Source organism: Nycticebus coucang, chromosome 4 (assembly GCF_027406575.1).
Source record: "Nycticebus coucang isolate mNycCou1 chromosome 4, mNycCou1.pri, whole genome shotgun sequence".
Classification (NCBI taxonomy): Eukaryota; Metazoa; Chordata; class Mammalia; order Primates; family Lorisidae; genus Nycticebus; species Nycticebus coucang.
Window position 1 is genome coordinate 66,697,971 of NC_069783.1, and position 18,410 is coordinate 66,716,380.

Here is an 18,410-nt window from a genome sequence, read left to right on the forward strand (position 1 = left end):
ATTCGTATATCGCTCCCCATAACTGAAGTCTTTTATTGCCTAAACTTATAAAAACCAAGTATTGCATTCTGATTGTCATGCTGCTTTTGTTGAACAAATTTTGTGTCAGTACTCTTTTCTCTTTTGCTTTACTAAAGAAATTATGTACATGACAAAAACAAAACAAAACCTTGTGCTTCTACTTTCCCTCTGCTGGAGCAAAGGATCCTTACTTTTAAACCATTCTGCCTTTAGTTCTGGTGATTACCTTCGTACTATATATTATTGGACATCCTACTCCTTAGCCTGAAAAATTAGGATTTAATTTATACTTCTCCCCCACTGGCTCCTTCCAATTTTGGGTGGAATTATTAAAAATAATATCACTATTGCCTTTGCAACTTAAATAAACTTAATATCTTATTCATCCATCAGTTTTGTCAAGGTTGATTTAATTTATTCTTCTCTTTCATATTTTATCTACCAGTTGATTCTAAAAGCCGAAAACCAATAAGCAGCATTTACGGTATTAAAAGAGAAAAAATGAAACTGGGCCCAAATCATTAAGAGTAAAAACCCACTTCTGAGTCCTCTAATACCTAACTTTAAAGAAAGAAAACTGAATACCACACCAAATCACACAATTAGTGATTAAAAGACTTATTTTTAAAAATATCTCTATCCAGATGAGTTCAATATGGGATTTTTTAAGTGGTATGTATTCATCTAAGAGCACAATTACACACAACTTATGTAAGATGTTGTATTTATTTATTTTCATTGTTTGAACCTGACTGCTGTGTTACAGAAGGAAAAGACCACAGGGCACATAATAGGCCTGGTGAGAAATCTCCTCTCCGTGGTAACCTGACAGGATTTTCTTTAAACAGGTTTTTCCAAACCAAGGTAAGAGTTTTACAGATGGCACACTCCGTCATAACTGACAATATCAGTTAAAAGGGCGAACATTTCAGCTTCAGAAAATATACCAGACACTCAACATTTCAAGTCTTAAGTCCTGAGATCTTATTACATTTTCATCCTTATTACATTTCCATCGAAGATTTGTACACATACTTCCCTAAGTTATTAATCTCTTTAGTGGTTTCCCTTCATCTGACAGACATTGCTATTTGTTTGCTAGGGCTGCCGTAACAAAGCTTCACACACCAGGTGACTTACACAACAGCAACGCGTTGTCTCACAGTTCTGAAGGCTACAAGTCCAAAGTCAGTGTCAGCAGACTTGGTTCCTTTTGAGAGCTGTGAGAAGCTGCTCCAGGCTTCTTAGCAAGCCTCTGGTGGTTTGCTGGCAATCTCCGGCATTCTTTGGCTTATAAAAGCATCACCCTAATCTCTGCCTTCAGCTTCACATGACCCTTTCCCTGTGCACATATGTCTGTGTCCAAATTTCTCCTTTTCATAAGGCCGCCATATTGGATTAGGATTTCATCTTTACTAATTACATCTGCAAATACCCTATCTCTAAATAAGGTTACATTAGGAGTTCTCGAGACTTAGGGCTTTACAATATGAATTTTAGGGGACTATGTGTACAATTCAACTAAAATCAGCCATTTTAACAAGTGAATAAATGAATAAGACTATAAGTGAGGAGAAAAAGTGTGATGCTGAGAGGTTAGCTAAACTAAATCATTAGCTGAGTAATGCCTTCCTGCATGGAATTAGAAGGAATTAAGATTGTGCCATGGTGATTGGTGGGAGGGCAATGGCGAGAGGACCATTGGTGAGATTTCACTTACTGTGCACAACGTGAGGATGTCAGCATACCCCTTAGGTGAAGGGCTCAACTACACTTGAACTTTACCTTATAAGTGAAAACAATGTAACCTAAACATTGGTACCCTCATATTAATTTGAAACTTAAAACAAAAATTGTCCCGTGGCAAAATTACGAAACACTCCATAGACTTCTAAAAGTCACTCACAGCCAAGCGTAGTGGCTCACGCCTATAATCCTACTGGGAGGCAAAGGCAGTAGATTGCTTGAGTTCAGAAGTTCAAGAATAGCCTGAGCAAGAGTGAGACCCCGTCTCCACTAAAAGTAGAAAAACTAGCCACGGGTTGTGGCGGGCACCCGCAGTTCCAGCTACTCTGAGGTAAAGGGATTGCTCAAGCTTAAGAGTTTGAGGTTGCTGTGAGCTATGCCACCAGAACACTGTAGCCCGGGCAGGAAAGTGAGACTCTGTCTCAAAGAAAATAGATACATACATACATGTCACTCATAAATAGTAAAAATCACAAATATAAAAAGCCACAAATGTCAAAAACCAGCAACTACTATACATACTCTTAAATAATGATTTTTCTTAAGGGGAAAAATAATAGAAAAGAAAGTATCAGACTAGAGTAGCAAATGAATTCAGTTTCAATAAGTCAAGGGATGCATTACTGGAGAGAGCAAAGTCACAAAAAACCACCCAATACATTACAACATGTTCTACAGGCAATCCACTGCTATTGCACTAAATTGAAAGCAACTTCTTCTTATAATAATTTTGTTACTTTAATAACTAAATCTTTTTCGATAAGGTCCAAGATGAATTACACTCTTATAGCAAACTGTGTATAACAAATGTCCTTTCTTTTTACGATAACATTTTTCAACATAGCTTCTCAATAGATAATACCTACAGAACAAGGAATTGAAGGCATTCTTTCCTATTTCTCCTCATCATCTCATTCAAATCATATCACCATGAATTTCCTGGGTACTTGGCTTTAAAATGCTGTATTACTGTAAACTTTAAATTCAAGCCCTGGATAGGCCTGCATTCATTTCAGCAGAAGCATCTTGAAATGTTGAATTATCATCTTCAATTTCCTTCGGTCATTTATTGTAGCTGCCAAACTGAAATGGTACACCTTAAAGGCAACACTAAACTGAAAAGCAAATAATAAAAAAGAGTCTCTTAAATGTTTCATTTATAAAAGCTCATTTTTCCCCACCATCAAATTTTGTATATTGTCTGAAATATATCACTTCACAAAACTGACATCTTACATGCAGTTACACTGCCATGATAGACTTGCTAAATAAACGTCAATGTTTATTGGGGGGGGAAGGATAGCAAAAACTGGCTGCTTCTTTCAACTGATTAAGATAAGTAATACAGAGATGGCTGGTTGGGGTTTTAGTTGGAGGGGGCAGAGGAGTCTCAGAATTTAAAAACTAAACTCCAATTGCCAATAGCTCTACTAATTTTTCTGGCTGTATTAAAAATTATGCACTTTACAAAGGCACAAGCCAGAGGGTGGCTGCTCTAAAGAGTAGTCTATAACTGTTACCTCACTTTGATAGGAACATGAATCTGCAAACCAAAAACATTCAAAGCATTTTCTTGAAATCCTGCTAACAAGTAATGTAATAAATTATCCTAGCAGAACAAATCTACAGAATTCTATTATAAAGTTCTATACTCTTTCCCCCTAACATAATTGATAATGATACCAATGAAAGGAAAATGCATAAAATAAACAAAATATGGCTTGTATTTCCTAAACTGGAGAGTTTTAGACCAGGATATCTAGAAAGAGAAATATTGGTATTTGTCAAGTATATTCACACCATATTTACATAAAATAAGTTGCCAGCAAGATCATTTGATAAAAGCCACTGAATTTATCTGAGCAAGTTTGCAACAATGCTTTGAAGGGAGAAGAAGAGACACCGGTGCTTCTTTTCCTTCCCCTTACATACCAAACTTATCTATCATATGGGGCCCAGAATCATTGTTCAAATTTTTCTCAGCTGATGTCACTTTGTAAAGCCAAAATTCCTGAAAATGTATTGCATAAAATTATAATTTTACTGTATCATAAACTAAGTGATTCCTAAAGTATCTTTTTAAAAGTATCACTTCTCAGACTTTTGGCTAAGATCAAGTGTAGAAAAAAGTATCTACATTCAATATGCTGTCCATTTGTGAAGCATTTCCTACATTTCTAGTTAATTTTAAAAGGCTTACTTAGAAATAATACCATTCATTTCTAATAGCTAAGTAGAAGAATTCTTTTAATCTGGGGCATCTTAAACTCTTAATTCCAGGAATATAAACCATAATTCAAGCTTCAATTTTAAACATATTCTATTTTATTAAATGAATTCCCATCCTGCAACTATGAACAAGAAGAAAATTGTACTTTAAATAATATTAAAAGATAAGATCTTGTTATTTAGTATTAGATTAATAGTCTACAATTCTGACCTTAAAAATATCTGTAACTACCACCTTTCCAACCTGTTAATTCCCAAAGAGATTAAAAAGAAATGTAATTAACATCTAAACTTAGAGCAGACTTGTCATTTGAAACAAACTATGTTAACAATAAGTGCATCATAGTCAAGTACATCAACTACATCACCCTTCATGGTTCTGACTAAGGTTAATGAGCACAATTTGTAATAAATTTTCCAGAAACTCTGAAAAACTAAATTGAACAAAAAGACTATTTTTTTCATAACACTGTATAAAAATAGGATAAAGGCTCCAGTTGTCTTCTTTGGAACCTAGAATCTAACACAGTATTTGGCAATGCAAATGTCAGTAAGTATATTTGTGGAATGAATAAACAAACAATATATAAACAACTCAATGTACCACCACCATTCAGGTCCTTATGAGCCAAGTAATAAGTATTTAAAATTATACATAAAGAAAATGGAATATACTCAGTTATTTTTTATTTCTATTAATAAACACTGAAAGAATTATTCATTTAAGAATCTCCGATTTAATAGAATGTAGATGATTTTCTGCAACTGTATAATATTTTTCATTTAAGCTTTTATTCTTTATGAAGTTAGAAAATGCACCAAAATACAAGTTATAAATTTCTTTGCAATAACACAGACATGTACACTACACTCGATCTTAGTGACACATTTCTCTCGGGAAGAAATCACTTTAAAAAATAGCTAGAAATTTGAAGATGAAGATGATAAAAGGAATGAAATAACTACAAATGTTCTTCCTCTTCAGAAGCTGTCTGATGACAGAGCCAGAAGAGATGTTCTGCATCTATCAGTGACTTCCTTTTCATGTGTCATAGAAAGAGTTCGACATGCTTTACAAAATCCATTATATTTTAAGACCATTTCCAATATCTGCTATCATAAATCAAGAAATCCATTTATTCAAGGTTACTTATGGAGAATTAATCACATAGAAAATTTTAACAACTCCTTTTTCAAAAATTAAAGTACTTTACTACACTTGGCATTCCTATACATAATGTGGATTCAAACACTGAAAGCATTAAGGGCATATAATTAAAATTCATGGGCTTAGACATAAAATTTAAAAAGTTTAATATGTAGAATTCTCTGTAGCAAATATTCCAGAAAAATAAATCAGAATATAAATACAACACAATCTCCATTGCATTTCTCCTCTGTTTAAGTGGCATTATGTAACACAGAAAGTTGTTACAAAATGCTTATATGTACTTGATATAGCCTCAAAAACATGTCATCAAAAAAATCTAAAAAAGTGAGACCAAAAGAAGCATGGTACTATGCATCAGGAACAAAAACTCACAAATTTCTCTATTGAAGATGACTTCTGAAACCTATCTTCCTAATTTGGAAAACAAATTTACTCAAAAGAAAAATATCAACAGGTCAGCTCAGCTACGCAACATTTACAGCCTTTACTGAGAGGGTATGGCCATTATGCCAAAATTCATCCATCAACATACAACCTTATTTCCCATTTAAAGTTAACGAGAATATATTTTATTTTAAATGAAACATACAGGCAACACGCCAAGAATTAAAGTACAACCATAAAATTTTAATTTCATACTTCAAATATCAAAAAAGCAGTAATTCCTAAAATCATGAAAACATGAAGTGACTACACAGGAAAAAAATGGACATTTAAGTCATTTTGTTCATTCTTAATATCATATAGTAAAAACAGATGTACTTATAACTTCAGTCTACAGATAGCATACTTCATGAAGTCATTTAAAATAGTACAAATGTTTACAAAGAACATTCAACTTAAATTTCACAATTGCTTATAAAATGGTTCTTGCAAGACTGACCTATATAGAGAAATAAGAGTCTCGTCAAAACTCTTATTTTCGAGAGTAACGGTAAACTATAAATATAAAATACATCACAATGTTAAAAACCTCAGAGTGCTCTATATGAAAATCAATAAAGATAACTTAATCTTTCTGGGAGAAAACAGTATTTAGCATTATAAATCTAAAGTGTAAATTTACATATGAATTCAATAAGGAGTATATTTAAACCCTGTATTGTCACATAATCATCTATTTTGTGAAAACAATAAAAACGATGTACTTTCTGAATATGTGTACATCAAAACCAAAAAGTTAATTTTTACTTTTTCCTTTATTGGCAACTTTCAATGCATTTTTTGGTTTCGGTTCCCAGAGGGCATTCTTTACAAATCTTGAAGCTGCACCTCTGTCCAGTTTGCCAGCCTTTTTCTTATCTGTTATTTCCTTGACTCTGTTCATATACACTCTGATTCTTTCCTTAAAGATAAAAAAGAAAGGTAATAGATTTATTATGCTGTTCACCACCACTACATTTTATTATACCATCCCCCTCCGTTAACAGATAGATCTTTGTCGCCTATTAAGTGCAGGGTGCTAGTAAATGCAAGTGCATAGGACAAACGTCCTCTGTGCTTTCCTGGAGTTCAGTCTGGAGGGTGGGGGTGGGGGGAAGGCAGGAAGAGAGACACTAAGAAGTCATTTCATAAGTGTTCTGAGTATGTCCAAAGAAGAACTGTACCAAACATCACTAAAGAGATAAACACTGATTTCTAAATATAATTAGCATTAACCTATATCTACATACTAAATGTTTTATATCTGAAGTCTACAGTATGAGATCTCATATACTTACAATACACAAAGTCTCCTGAATTTTTTCAAAGGGAAATAGATGAGGTAGTACTCAACTATTTATCTTTCTATGTTACTGTCTACTGTCACCATTAGAATGAAAATACAAGATCTTTTATTCAATTTCATACTTTTGATTGATAAGGGCATGAAATTTTCTAATAAAATATACAGCTCTAATCAGACTTTACAAGATGAGAAACGTAGTATGTTGCTGTACCACTTTGAATCTTCTGACACCATTAATCACCATAAATGGCTATCCTATACTTCAAATGGCGAAATAAATTGATGAGAGCCATAAAATTGCAGATTAAATGACTGATGGCTGCTTAAAAGCAAGTTTCATTAGAATAACCAATAGTTACATAAACATATACAGAAAAATGTAGAACCTTAGAAGTCTTTCATTCCAAAGACTAGCAACTCTGCTCAACACTAATGGCTCCCTATTTCCAGGAGAGTAGAAGCCACAGTCCTTAAACAGTGCATACCCACCTCAGCCCTAGCTGGGCCTCTGCCTCACTTACTCCTCTGCCTGGAAGGATCTTCCCTCTCTGCCTTCCAGTGTGCTCAAATCTTAACCTTGTCAGTAAGGCCCTCTCTCACTATTTAAAGCTGCAATCCCAACCACCCACTCCAATCTCCTTACCCTCCTCTACTTTTTTTCCTTTTTCTCACAACATAAAACTTTCTAACATACTACATATTCATATATATTTACTATTTTTTTGTATATTTTATTATGTTCACTGTCTCCCTCATCAGATACAGTCTGGTGTCTGCCACAAGGACAAGGATCAATTTTATCCACTGAGGAATCATTTCCCTTGGAAAGAACGCCAGGCTCCCAGTAGGCACTCAAATATTTGTTGAATGAATAAACTGACTATTTTCTTTTTTTTTTTTTTTTATTGTTGGGGATTCATTGAGGGTACAATAAGCCAGTTACACTGATTACAATTGTTAGGTAAAGTCCCTCTTGCAATTTCAATGCCTTTCCTCCTTTGAGATATATGCTATGGGAAACAGGTTTCCTATCACACACTAACTCTGCGATCAGTTAGTAATGTCTGGGATGCTGTCAGAAAAGGGGGATAAGTTTATGTATGTTGTCTGTTTGTCAGTCCTTGCCTAGAATATTAATGTACTTCTCCATAAAGTGGGTCAGGGAGAAAGAAGACAAATGATCTACCTAATCCTTTCACAAAGACAGTATAGATATTCCAAAAAACTTTGTGTTAAGGGGAAAAAAAGGAATTTTATAAATGTAAAGCCAATATTAGAAAGTTGAAAACAGATGATATAACCCATACTTCTGAAGGTTTAAACCCAGTATCATTGGTCAAACCAAGATCCACATATCATATTGCTTTATACATTTGCTTTAAATATTTTTCACAATTGCTATATTTAAAAATAAATTTATTTTTCTCCCAAGAACTTTGAAAGAAGAAAATGTCTTAGTCCACACATTAAAAAAAGACAATAGATCTAGCTTACTCATTTTTAAAAAATAAATGAATAAGTGATTTACAAAGTTGTAACTAACATACATATCAACAACCTTAAGACTTGAGAATGAGAATATAATGTCAAGTGTATTTCACATATATATTTACCTAATATTTTATAAACACAAAGAATAAATTTATTAATACTCTTATTCATAAAGCCAAGTCAAAAAGATAACCATTCGTTTGATTTCTAATTTTCCCTTCAAATTAAGTGATATGATTTAATTTTTGAACTCAGCAAAAACTCCAAGACACCAGACCTTATATACTGTACTTATACATCTAAATGGAATACAAAGACAAACCTAGAAGATTTATTACAGGTTGTAAATATGTCACTAATGCAGAATTACTGGACAGTACACATACAACTGGTGCCAAAAAAGCTTTTAGCTTTGTTGCTGAACTGGATTCTTTACTGCTGAGAAAATGAATTAATGGAGGAATTGAAAAGGTGGGGGGAAACTTTCCCGTCTTTGCTAGTAAATCAACTGAAATATACTTTTAAGAATTGTGTAAGAGTTAAAAAAAAATAAAAAAGTAGTCTTAGAGATGAACAGGATTTTAAGAATTTATAGAAAAAATAATATGTAAGTTACAATTACTAGGATCATAACATTTTCCGATCCAAAGATTTTAAAATATAACATGTATATGGAATACCAATTTTCTGACAAAGGTAAGTAAGAGAAAGAAAAACCAAAGACAATAAGGCCTGGCTCATTTTTATAACTAGTTTGATCCCCATAATTAGTTTAATAAAGGTAAAGTGACTTGAACTTCAGTAATATTACAACAAATAGATATGTAAAATAAAAAGAAATTAACTGAACTCTTACCAATTCCTGCTTTACTGGATGTTCCTTAGGATTAACTCCTTGAGTTGCTAAGTAAACTACAAAACAAAGATTTCATACAATAAAATGGTATACATATTAAAAACATTCCAATTAAAGAAACTGTAGCTAGTCACAAAAAAGAAAAGTCACATGAATGACTAAATCTTAAATTATTTAACTTCTATTTAATATTAAATTTATACATGGCTCGTGGGCATTCAGAATTCTGATTTAAAGAAATAAATACCTGACTACTAGAATTGCCATAAAGTATAATTCTATATAAATTACTAACATTTAAAAAATAAATCATCCTTAACACAATAAGTAATTTGGTTTCTAATTAATTCCAAAGTAATATACATACCCCAAAACATTGAATTTAATGTGTAGGCAGAAACTAAATCCACTTTCGCTTGTTCAAGTGGGTCCAACTATTAAAAAAGGAAAAAAGAGAAAGGCAAAGAGAGGAGAAAAAAGACAAAAGAAACATATGCATCAACTTTGAACATCGTCAGATAACATTTTAAACTTTTACCAAGCACAATGTATCAAAGAATTCTTTTTCACTTCCTATAATCTAATAACCAATCGATCTGGAAATAATTGGCAAAGAGAAGTTTTCTTAACCAGTGACTTTTGTCCACAAATTTTCACTTCAGGGTATCATCTTTAAGACAAGGAATGAGTATAATCCCAGAAAAATTCTTTTGAATTATTTTAATTCAGGAGTTACGATCTGGGCTTTGTATGTCAAAAGTAATTTATCAATATAAACATTGTACATGACGCATTTATGTATAAGAAGCAGGCTAAAATGCTTAGGCAATACCAAAGACAGAAGAAACATAATGAGATTTGTTTTAGACTGTCAAAGTCAATTTACTGTTTTTGTCCTATAGGGTTTCCAGAAACCCTGATAACATCATTGTAATACTTAAAAGGTCAAAGATAGAGTCGAGTCTGTCAAATAGAATGCCGTGAGTGCTCCTTATTTTTCAAAACCAAGTCAAAATAAAAATACAGTTAGGTAATATTTCCTAAGGCTAAACTTTCGTTTTGTTTTTTTGCCCCCCTAAAAACACCCAAATAATTGAAATAAAGTAGAAAAGGAACACATAACATTAATCTATTTCTTCTTCCCTATGTTTCATAAAACAGCACTCTGCTTTTTACAAAATCCATTTTTAGGCTGGGCACCATGACTCACACCCACAATCCTAACAATTTGGGAAGATGAGTGGCCGCTGGACAGCAGCCCACTTAAGGCCAAAAGTACAAGACCAGCTTGGGCAACATAGTAAGACCCCATTCTCTACAAAAAATAAAAAATGAGCCAGGTATGGTGGCATGCAACTGTAGTCCCAACTACTCAGGAGGCTGAAGTAAAAGGATCACTTAAGCTCAGGATCTTGAAAGTGCAGTGAGCCAGTGAGCTATGATTGTGCCACTGCACTCTAGCCTTGGGACAGGAGAGACCTTGTCTCAAAAAAAAAAAAAAAAAAAAAAAAAAAAATTCAATTTTAGAAATTTTAGGAATTACATTTTAAAAATACCTTCTGGGAGAAGAAAGTAAGATAGCCAACTAGAGGCAGCTTTCAACAGAGGCTCCTGTCCACAGGGAAGATAATGGACAGAATGGACTCAATGAAGCTGAAGGTGGAGAGTTGAGCTAAGAAAAAAGATAGATAAATGCACATCATTTCTGCAGAGGCAACCTGTGCCTCTAAGAAAACTAAGTCCAGGTACAAAGCCTATCACCGAGAGGACAAGAGATCCCTCCCTCAAAGAGAGAGGTTCCCTGTGTACTCTCTGCAAGTGAGCAGAGAGCAAAAGAACTCTCATTTTATCTCACAGGAGAAAGCTGCTAAATACCAGGCCTCTTTCTCCAAGGAAGTCCCACTTAAGCCTAGGAATCATCCTGCCCAGCATAAAATTAAACAAATATTTTCCCTGCAATTCTGAATTCCCAGTCTACCCCTCCCCCCTTGCCTAGTGGACTGTAGCCCTGCCCCCTGCAGAGCCCAGAGTGTTTGGCAATTCTGTGAGAAGCCTAGGTATTGTGTGGGCCACTGGACAGCAGAGGGGAAACAGGGGAAACTCTCTCTCAAGAGAGAGAGACACACGCGCACCGCAGAGGTGCTCACGCCCCAGGCCAGACTTTGGTGGTGCACTCCCCTGAGCCCATTCCTCAGTGGAGGGAACTGGACTTCAGCTCCTCTGAGTTGCTGGCAGCAGTGTGCAGTGGGGGTGAGGCGTTAACTATGCAGGAGAGAGAAGAGAGAAACGTGTCACGTGAGGCGGGCAGAGGCATTGATGCCTCTGGTCTGAATCTGGAGGCACATTGCCCTTATCTGGTTGCCCACCAAGCGAACCAGGCTTCAGCTCCTTGGGGTTGCCAGGGCAGCGTGTGGCAGAGGAGGAGATGCTGGCTCCCCTCTGACTCTGGCAGGTGTACCTCCCTGACTTTGTTGGTCAATGAAGGGAACCAGGCTCCAGCCCTGCGGGGTTGCCAGCAGTGGGGCATGACAGGGGGTAGAGGTACTGACGCCCCTGGACAGACTCTTGCGGGGTGCACCTTCCTAACTCCATGGTTCACCAGAGGGAACCAGACTCCTGTCCCTTGGGTTTTTGGGACGGAACTGCCTGATCCCTACTATCAGGTCGCTGGAGACCCTTTGAACTCTTCCTGTTGAGCAGTGATTGTATAACCTGGGACAATCAGACTAGAACTCTTGACCTGGGCTGTCCACCTGGGGACCCTCCAACATTGAGTGGCGCTAGTTTTGTAGTGGGAGGGACTGATTCTCCTCTTCCAGCTATTGCTGGCTGGGGGCAGAGTGAAGCAGTTGCTTGTATCTCTCCCCAGCTGAGACTTCAGCCCAATACAACAACTCACTAGGATTGGACAGAGACCGGCTGACTGCAAGACAGAGCCAGCTAGCACTATCACACCAAGCTGCAGACTCTGCAGCTCAGAGTCTCCAGCTGCAGCTCCGAAATGGACCTTTGTAAAGCTGTAGGGGAAAAGCCACAACCACCAGCCTCAGCTCATTGTAAAGGGCTAGTTAACTCCATTTCCTGAGGCCCTCAAAACAATCTCAGCCTACCAGTTCTACCAACCAAACTACAGAAAACAATCACGGAGCAGAACCAGTGGAAGAACTGTGGCAACATGAATAATCAGAGTAGATCAACTCCTCCAAGGAATGACAAAGAAGATACAACAGAAGATGTCAATCACAGACAAATGGGTGGATTTTCAGAAACAGAATTCAGAATATGGATGGCAAATAAAATGAATAGAATGGAGGAAAAGATGAAAATAGAAATCCAAAGAGTTGTTCAAAAGTTGTCTCAAGAAATTAATAAATTCAGGGCGGCGCCTATGGCTCAGTGAATAGGGCACCGGCCCCATATACTGAGGGTGGTGGGTTCAAACCCAGCCCTGGCCAAACTGCAACAAAAAAATAGCCAGGTGTTGTGGCAGGTGCCTGTAGTCCCAACTACTCGGGAGGCTGAAGCAAGAGAATCACTTAAACCCAGGAGTTGGAGGTTGCTGTGAGCTGTGATGCCATGGCACTCTACCAAGGGTGATAAAGTGACACTCTGTCTCTACAAAAAAAAAAAAAAAAAGAAGAAGAAGAAGAAAAGAAAAGAAAAAGAAAATTAATGAATTCAAAGACAAAAATCACCAAAAATATGGACACAATGAGAAAAGAGATAGCAAAGCTCAAGAAAATGAAACAATTATTTGAGGAGCTTCAAAATACAGTAGAATCCCTCCATAATAGAGTTGAGCAGACATAAGAAAAGATCTCTAAAATTAAAGACAAGGCTTTTAAACAATCCCAAGCACTCAAAGAGGCAGAGAAATGGAAAGCAAAAACAGATCATTTCCTCAGAGAGTTGTGGGATCATTCCAAAAGAACAAACATTTGACTTAAAAGAATTCCTGAAGAAGAGGATGGTCCTGAAGGCACAAATGCTCCACTCCAAGATATTATGGAGAATTTCCCAAACATTGCAAAAGATACAGAATTTCAGATAGTAGACAGTTTCAGAACCCCAGCAAGACTCAATCCAAATAAAGCATCTCCTAGACACACTGTGATTAACTTTGCCAAAGTTAATATGAAGGAGAAAATTCTGCAAGCAGCCAGACATAAGAAAAGCAGTACCTACAAAGGGAGAAATATTAGAATGACTGCAGATCTTTCAGCTGACACTTTTCAAGCCAGAAAAGGGTGGTCATCGACCTTCAATCTCCTAAAACAAAACAACTTTCAGCCCAGGATCCTGTATCCAACTAACCTGAGTTTCATTTGTGATGGCAAAATCAAATACTTTACCGACATACACATGTTGAGGATATCTGCCGTAACTAAACCAGCTCTCCAGGAAATACTCAAACCCAATTTCCATAATGACCAGTACAATGGTCAATCATCAAAGTAAACTCACCCAGAATTTATCAAACAAAACCCAACCTCCACAATGGTGAAAGGATTAAAAATATGCACTAGACCTTTGAAAAACATGACACTCCAAGCACTACCATACCTATCAATTCTCTCAATTAATGTGAATGGGTTAAATTCTCCTCTAAAGAGGCACATGTTGGCTGACTGGATACAAAATCTACAAGAGACTCATCTTACTTCAAAAGATAAAAAAAGATGCAGGGTGAAGAGATGGATATCTTTAACACAGGCAAATGGAAATCAGAAAAAAACAGGGATTGCAATTTTATTTGCAGATACAATAGGATTTAAACCAACAAAGATAAGGAAAGACAAGGATAGACACTACATATTTGTCATGAGAAACACTCAACATGAAGAGATTTCAATAATTAACATTTATGTGCCCCACCTAAATACTCCTCAATTTATAAAGCAAACCCCAATGAATATGAACAACTTGATATCTTCCTGCCCTATAATAGTTGGCGATTTTAATATCCCTCTGTCTGTTCTGGATAGATCCTCCAAGAAGAAACTAAACAAAGAAATAATAGACTTAAACTTGACCCTGGAACAAATGGACTTAGCAGATATCTACAGAACATTTCATCCTAATAAAATTGTATACACATTCTTCTCATCAGCCCACTGATCATCTTCTAAAATTGATTGTATCTTAGGACACAAGTCCAATCTCAACAAATTTAAAAGAATAGAAATTATTCCTTATATTTTCTTGGACCATCATGAAATAAAAGTTGAACTCAACAGCAACAGAAATCTTCATACTCAAACAAAGTCATGGAAGCTGAATGATAACTGGATCAAAGATGAAAGTAAGAAGAAAATCATCAAATTTCTATAATATAACGATAATGAAGACATAAATTATCAATACCTGTGGGATACTGCAAAGGCAGTCCTAAGAAGGAAATTTATAGCATTAGAAGCCTTCATTAAGAAAACAGAAAGAGGGGCGGCGCCTGTGGCTCAGTGAGTAGGGCGCCGGTCCCATATGCCGGAGGTGGCGGGTTCAAACCCAGCCCCGGCCAAAAAACCACAAAAAAAAAAAAAAAAAAGAAAAAGAAAACAGAAAGAGGTTAACAACCTAATGGGACATCTCAAGCAACTGGAAAAAGAAAAACAATCCAACCCCAAACCCAGCAGAAGAAAAGAAATAACCAAAATTAGAGCAGAACTAAATGAAATTGAAAACAAAAGAATCATTGAGATCAATGCAACAAGTTGGTTCTTTGAAAAGATTAATAAAATTGATAAATCTTTGGTTAACCTAACCAGAAACAGTAAAGTAAAATCTTTTATAACGTCAATCTGAAATGACAAAGGAGAAATAACAATAGATACCATAGAAATTCAAAAACTCTTCAATGATTACTACAAAAAACTTTAATCTCAGAAATACGATAATCTGGAGGAAATGGACCAATACTTGGAAGCACACCTTCCTTGATCAAACAGAAAGAATTAGAAATTTTGAATAGACCTATATCAAACACTAAAATAGCATCAACTATACAAAATCTCCCAAAAAAAAGAAAAGTTTGGGACCAGATGGCTTAACATCAGAATTCTACCAAACCTTCAAAGAAGAACATACCTATATTACATAACCTTTTCCAAAACATAGAAAAAGAAGGAATCCTCTCTAACACATTCTATGAAGCAAATATCACCTTAATCCCCAAACCAGGAAGGGACCCAACAAAGAAAGAAAACTATAGACCAATATCATTAATAAATATATCAGAAATATTCAGTAAGATCCCAGCAAACAGAATTCAATGATACATCAAAAAAATTATACACCATGATCAAGTTGGTTTTATCCCAGGGTTACAAGGTTGGTTCAACATAAATCTATAAATATAATACACTACATAAATAAAATAAAAAACAAAGACCATATGATTCTATCAATTAATGAAGAAAAAGCTTTTGATAATATCCAGCATCCTTTCATGATTAGAAGAATTAAGAAAATAGGCTTAAATGGGACATTTCTTAAACTGAAAGAGGCCATCTACAGCAAACCCACAGCCAATATCATATTGAATGGAGTAAAACTGAAAAAATTTCCACTTAGATCTGGAACTAGACAAGAATGCCCATTGTCACCACTGCTATTCAACATAGTAATGGAAATCAGAGCCATTGCAATCAGGCAAGAGAAGGGCACCAGGGGTATTCAAATAGGGTCAGAGGAGGTCAAATTCTCACTCTTCGCAGATGACATGATTTTATAACTGGAAAACCTCAGGGACTCAACTATAAAACTCTTAGAAGTGATAAGGAATATAGCAGTGTCTCAGGATACAAAATCAATACTTACAAATCAGTAGTTTTTATATATGCCAACTATAGTCAAATTGAAAACATAGTCAAGGACTCTATCCCTTTTACAGTAGTGCCAAAGAAGATATAATACCTGGGAATTTATCTAACAAAGAAGGTGAAATAGCTCTATAATTAAAGCTATGAAACCCTGAGAAAAGAGATAGCTGAAGATATATTAACAAATGGAAAAACATACTATGCTTGTGGCTGGAAGAATGAACATTGTTAAAATGTCCATACTACCCAAAGCAATCTACATATTTAATGCAATCCCTATCAAAGCCCCAATGTCATACTTTAAAGAACTTGAAAAAATAGCACTTCATTTTATATGGAATTAGAACAAACTTCCAATAGCCAATACATTACTTAGAAATAAAAACAAATCAGGAGGCATAACATTACCAGATTTCAGATTATACTATACATCTATAGTGATCAAAACAGCATGGTACTGGCACAAAAATAGAGAACGTCGATACATGGAACAGAATAGAGAACCTAGAGATGAACCCAGCCACATATTGTCATTTGATCTTTGTTAAGTCTAACAAAAATATACATTGGAGAAGATTTCCTATTTAACAAATAATGCTGGGAGAACTGGCTAATGAACTGGAGAAGACTGAAACTGGACCCTCTTACTGGACTGAAACCTTTCACCACTAATAAAAATTGATTCTCACTGGAAAAGATTTAAACGTAAGACATGAAATTATAAAAATACTAGAAGGAGAGTGCAGGGAAAATGCTTGAAGATATTGGCCCGGGAAGAGCCACTTAGCAACTGAAGCAACACCAAAAATATATTGCTGGGATCTGATCAAACTAAAAAGCTTCTGCACAGCTAAGTGCACTGTAAGTAAAACAAACAGATAGCCTTCAGAATGGGAGATTTTTGCAGGTTATGTTTCCAACAAAGGTCTGATAACTAGAATCCACAGTGCACTCAAAATAATCAATAAGGAAAGAACAAACAATCCCATTTCTTTGTGGGCAAGAGACTTGAACAGAAACTTCTCTGAAGAAGACAGGTGCATCACCTACAAACACATGAAAAAATGCTCATCATCTTTAATCATAAGAGAAATGCAAATCAAAACCATTTTGAGATATCACCTAACTCCAGTAAGATTAGCCCACATCACCAAATCCCCAAACTGCAGATTTTGGTGTGAATGTGGAGAGAAAGGAACACTTCTACACTCCTGAGGGGACTGCAAACTAATACAGCCTTTTTGGGAAAAAGTATGGAGCATTCTCAAGGAACTAAAAGTTGACCTACCATTTGATCCTATAATATCATTACTAGGTATCTACCCAGATGAATAAAAATCATTTTACAACAAAGATATTTACACCAGAATGTTTACTGCAGCCCAATCCACAACAGCCAAGTCCATGGAAGCAGCCCAAAAGCCCATCAACCCGTGACTGGATAAACAAAGCGTGGTATATGTATACTATGGAATACTATGCAGCCATAAAAAGAGGGAGACTTTACATCTTTTATGTTTACCTTGATGGAGCCGGAACATATTCTTCTTAGTAAAGTATCTCAAGAATGGGAAAAAAAGTATCCAATGTACACAATACTATTATGAAACCAATATATAAACACTTACACATTCATACGAATTATAAAATACAAAGATAATCCAAAACGAAAAAGAAGAGAGAAGGGATAGGGGAGGGGAGGGGCTGGGCAAAGGCAAGAGAAAGGAGGGTATTTGGTGGGATCTCACCTAATGTACACAATGCAAGGGTACACTTCAAAACAACTAAGAGTACATTACAAATGTCATACCACAAAAAAGAGTAAATGAGGTGACAGTTATGGTAATTAGTTTCTTTAAGTATTCCACATGGTATAGCAAATCATCACATTGTACCCCATAAATGTATACAGTTATGATTTAATAAAAATTAAGTTAAAAAACAAAATAAAATAGAAATAAAAATACCTTCTGCAACAACTCATTTCTAGAAACAGACATCATAGTCTTCAGCATCTCATCCACAGCACCAATGGAATTCTCAAATGTTGATAAATATTCATGAATTTCTACCGGATAGTCTTCATTAATTTCTTCACCTGCCATTAGGACCAACTAGAAAAAAAAATTAAATTCTTAAAATTCATATTGGAGATAGAACTTGTTCTTTAGTTTACAAAAAAAAAAAGTCAATAGGTCATATATTTCAAGGACTAAAACAGTTAAAACCTGAAGATATCAAACTTTAAAATACAATTCTATAGCAACTACATTCTAACTTCTCTTAAGTTTCTTGCAGGATGAGGGGGAAACCTACCCAAGTCCACTAACGTTACACATAACAAACCCT

General features: G+C 35.4%; 1 protein-coding gene across 6 annotated transcripts in view; it reads right to left on the reverse strand.

Moving 5' to 3' along the window:
* Positions 1-739: 739 nt before the first annotated feature.
* The window catches only part of C1D (C1D nuclear receptor corepressor), a 28,939-nt gene continuing 11,268 nt past the window's right edge, over positions 740-18,410 (reverse strand). For 5 of the 6 annotated variants that reach the window (XM_053589227.1, XM_053589231.1, XM_053589228.1 and 2 more), the window contains exons 2-5: positions 18,029-18,175; positions 9,611-9,677; positions 9,244-9,299; positions 5,637-6,512 (exon numbers count right to left, since the gene is read on the reverse strand). In XM_053589227.1, the coding sequence (XP_053445202.1) occupies positions 6,348-6,512; positions 9,244-9,299; positions 9,611-9,677; positions 18,029-18,166 (426 nt within the window). In that variant the 5' untranslated portion in view covers positions 18,167-18,175 and the 3' untranslated portion in view covers positions 5,637-6,347. Of the gene's footprint in view, positions 2,883-5,636; positions 6,513-9,243; positions 9,300-9,610; positions 9,678-18,028; positions 18,176-18,410 lie in introns of those variants that run through there. The other variant, XM_053589232.1, reaches the window with a different exon arrangement.